Source organism: Penaeus chinensis, unplaced genomic scaffold (genome assembly GCF_019202785.1).
Source record: "Penaeus chinensis breed Huanghai No. 1 unplaced genomic scaffold, ASM1920278v2 CTG_4899, whole genome shotgun sequence".
NCBI classification, from domain to species: domain Eukaryota; kingdom Metazoa; phylum Arthropoda; class Malacostraca; order Decapoda; family Penaeidae; genus Penaeus; species Penaeus chinensis.
The window spans coordinates 45,363-47,500 of NW_025918288.1; the positions used below are offsets into that span (position 1 = coordinate 45,363).

General features: G+C 32.5%; 1 protein-coding gene across 1 annotated transcript in view; it reads right to left on the minus strand.

The window, feature by feature from the left end:
• Positions 1-742: 742 nt before the first annotated feature.
• The window catches only part of LOC125024790 (zinc finger protein 271-like), a 44,231-nt gene continuing 42,835 nt past the window's right edge, over positions 743-2,138 (minus strand). The window contains exon 6 of the mRNA XM_047612554.1: positions 743-2,138. This exon is cut by the window's right edge and continues 971 nt beyond it. Within this exon, the coding sequence (XP_047468510.1) occupies positions 1,690-2,138 (449 nt within the window). The 3' untranslated portion in view covers positions 743-1,689.

A 2,138-nucleotide genomic window follows, 5' to 3' on the forward strand; every position in this document is an offset into this window, starting at 1 on the left:
TATAATGAAACCCTCATGATAATGATAACATTAATCATAATGATAACATTGATCATAATAATAATATTGATCATAATAAAAACATTGATAATAATGCCAATATAGATTATAATGATATGTTTATATACATATATATACATATACATATATATGTATATATGTATAAACATATATATACATATACATATATATGTATATATGTATATACATATGTATATATATATTTATATATATATATATATATATATATATATATATAGAGAGAGAGAGAGAGAGAGAGAGAGAGAGAGAATATATATATATATATAGAGAGAGAGAGAGAGAAAGAGAGAGAGATGTAAATATAGATATACTTGTTTATATATATATAATATATATATGCGTGTGTCTATATATCTATCTACTTATCTATCTATCTATCCATCTCTCTCGCTATATATATATATTTATATATGTATGTATGTATACATATGTGTATATACAGACAGATACAGATATGGACATTAACACAAAATACTTTGTATGTCATTTTCATATAGAAAATATTAATTTTCTTATTTTGATTATAATAAAGAGGATCAGAGTAGAAGCTAAATCCATATTTTCACAAAAGGAAAAAGTCTCCCAAATCAGTTGCCATATTGAAGAGGCAGAGGAGCCGTCATGTCTTTTGACATCCTTGTTTAGTGATAGCATACATAATTTTACCTGAACAAAAACTCCATGGAAAATTAAATAAGAATAACGCATAAAAGTTTATTTTTCTCGAAAGAACTACATATCAGAAATGTAATGTACAGCATAAATCAGTAAAGGTGTTCCTAAATATTTGGGACAATTACTCACCAATAGTATCAAGAAGTTTTTCTTTGTATGTTATATTATATGGATCACAAGAGTAGTTTCGTGTGAGGTCTTATTGCAAATATTAAAGGAGTATGGTTACTTCATCGCATGTAGTCTTATATGTCTCACGTGATTATGGTTGTGCCTTTTAGGAAATGTTACTGTATGTGTTCTCCTTTATATGTATTCTGATATGCTTTAATAAAACGTGGAGATCTCTCTGCATATATTACAGCTTTATTTCCTGTTTATGTACTCTCGTATGGCTTAATAGAAAATATTTAAGTGAGAGAGAGTTATTGCAGATATCGCAGTTGCATGGCTGCCCCTTGGCATGCACTCTCGTGTGGCTCACTTAGATTTCTTTCTGGGAGAATGTCCTGTTGCAAGGATTACAACTGTATAGCTTCTCACTTGTATGTACTCTGATGTTTTACCAATAGCCTTCTCAGAGAGAACGCCTTATTGCAAATATAACATCTATACAACTTCTTTTCTATGTACTCTCCTGTGTATTACTAATTTTCTTTTGAACGTGGAGGCCATACTGCAAATTTCTCATCTGAATGGATTCTACTTTAGTGTTCCACTAGGGGACTATTCCTGGAGTTTTTTTTTCTGAAATCTCACACATGGCTGACTTGTCATTACTGAGTACTCTTTTATGTATTGCAATATCACTTTTTGACGGAAGCTATATAAATCCTCCTTACATGTACTATATGTGTTGCTTTAGGTCTTATTTTTTCCGAGAAGACTTTCTAAAAATTGCAATTTTATGGCTTATCCTTTTGTATGTCTAACTAGATTATTTCTTCGTGGAGAAGTCTTGTTGAAAATATCCTAGCTGAATGGCTTCTCCTTTGTATGTACTGCTACGTGCCTTGCTAGATTGCGTTTATTAGAGAAGGCCTTGCTGCAAATCTCACAACTGAAAGGCCTCTCCTTTGTATGTACTCTCATGTGCTTTACTAGAGTATCTTTCTGAGAGAAGGACGTGCTACAAATCTCACAGCTGAAGGGCTTCTCCTTTGTATGTACTCTCATGTGCTTTACTAGCGTATCTTTCTGAGAGAAGGACGTGCTACAAATCTCACAGCTGAATGGCTTCTCCTTTGTATGTACTCTCATGTGATTTACTAGATGACCTCTCTGAGAGAAGGCCTTTCTGCAAATCTCACAGCTGAATGGCTTCTCCTTTGTATGTACTCCCATGTGCTTTACTACAGAACCTTTCTGAGAGAAGGCCTTGCTGCAAATCTCACAGCTGAATGGCTTCTCCTTTGTATGTA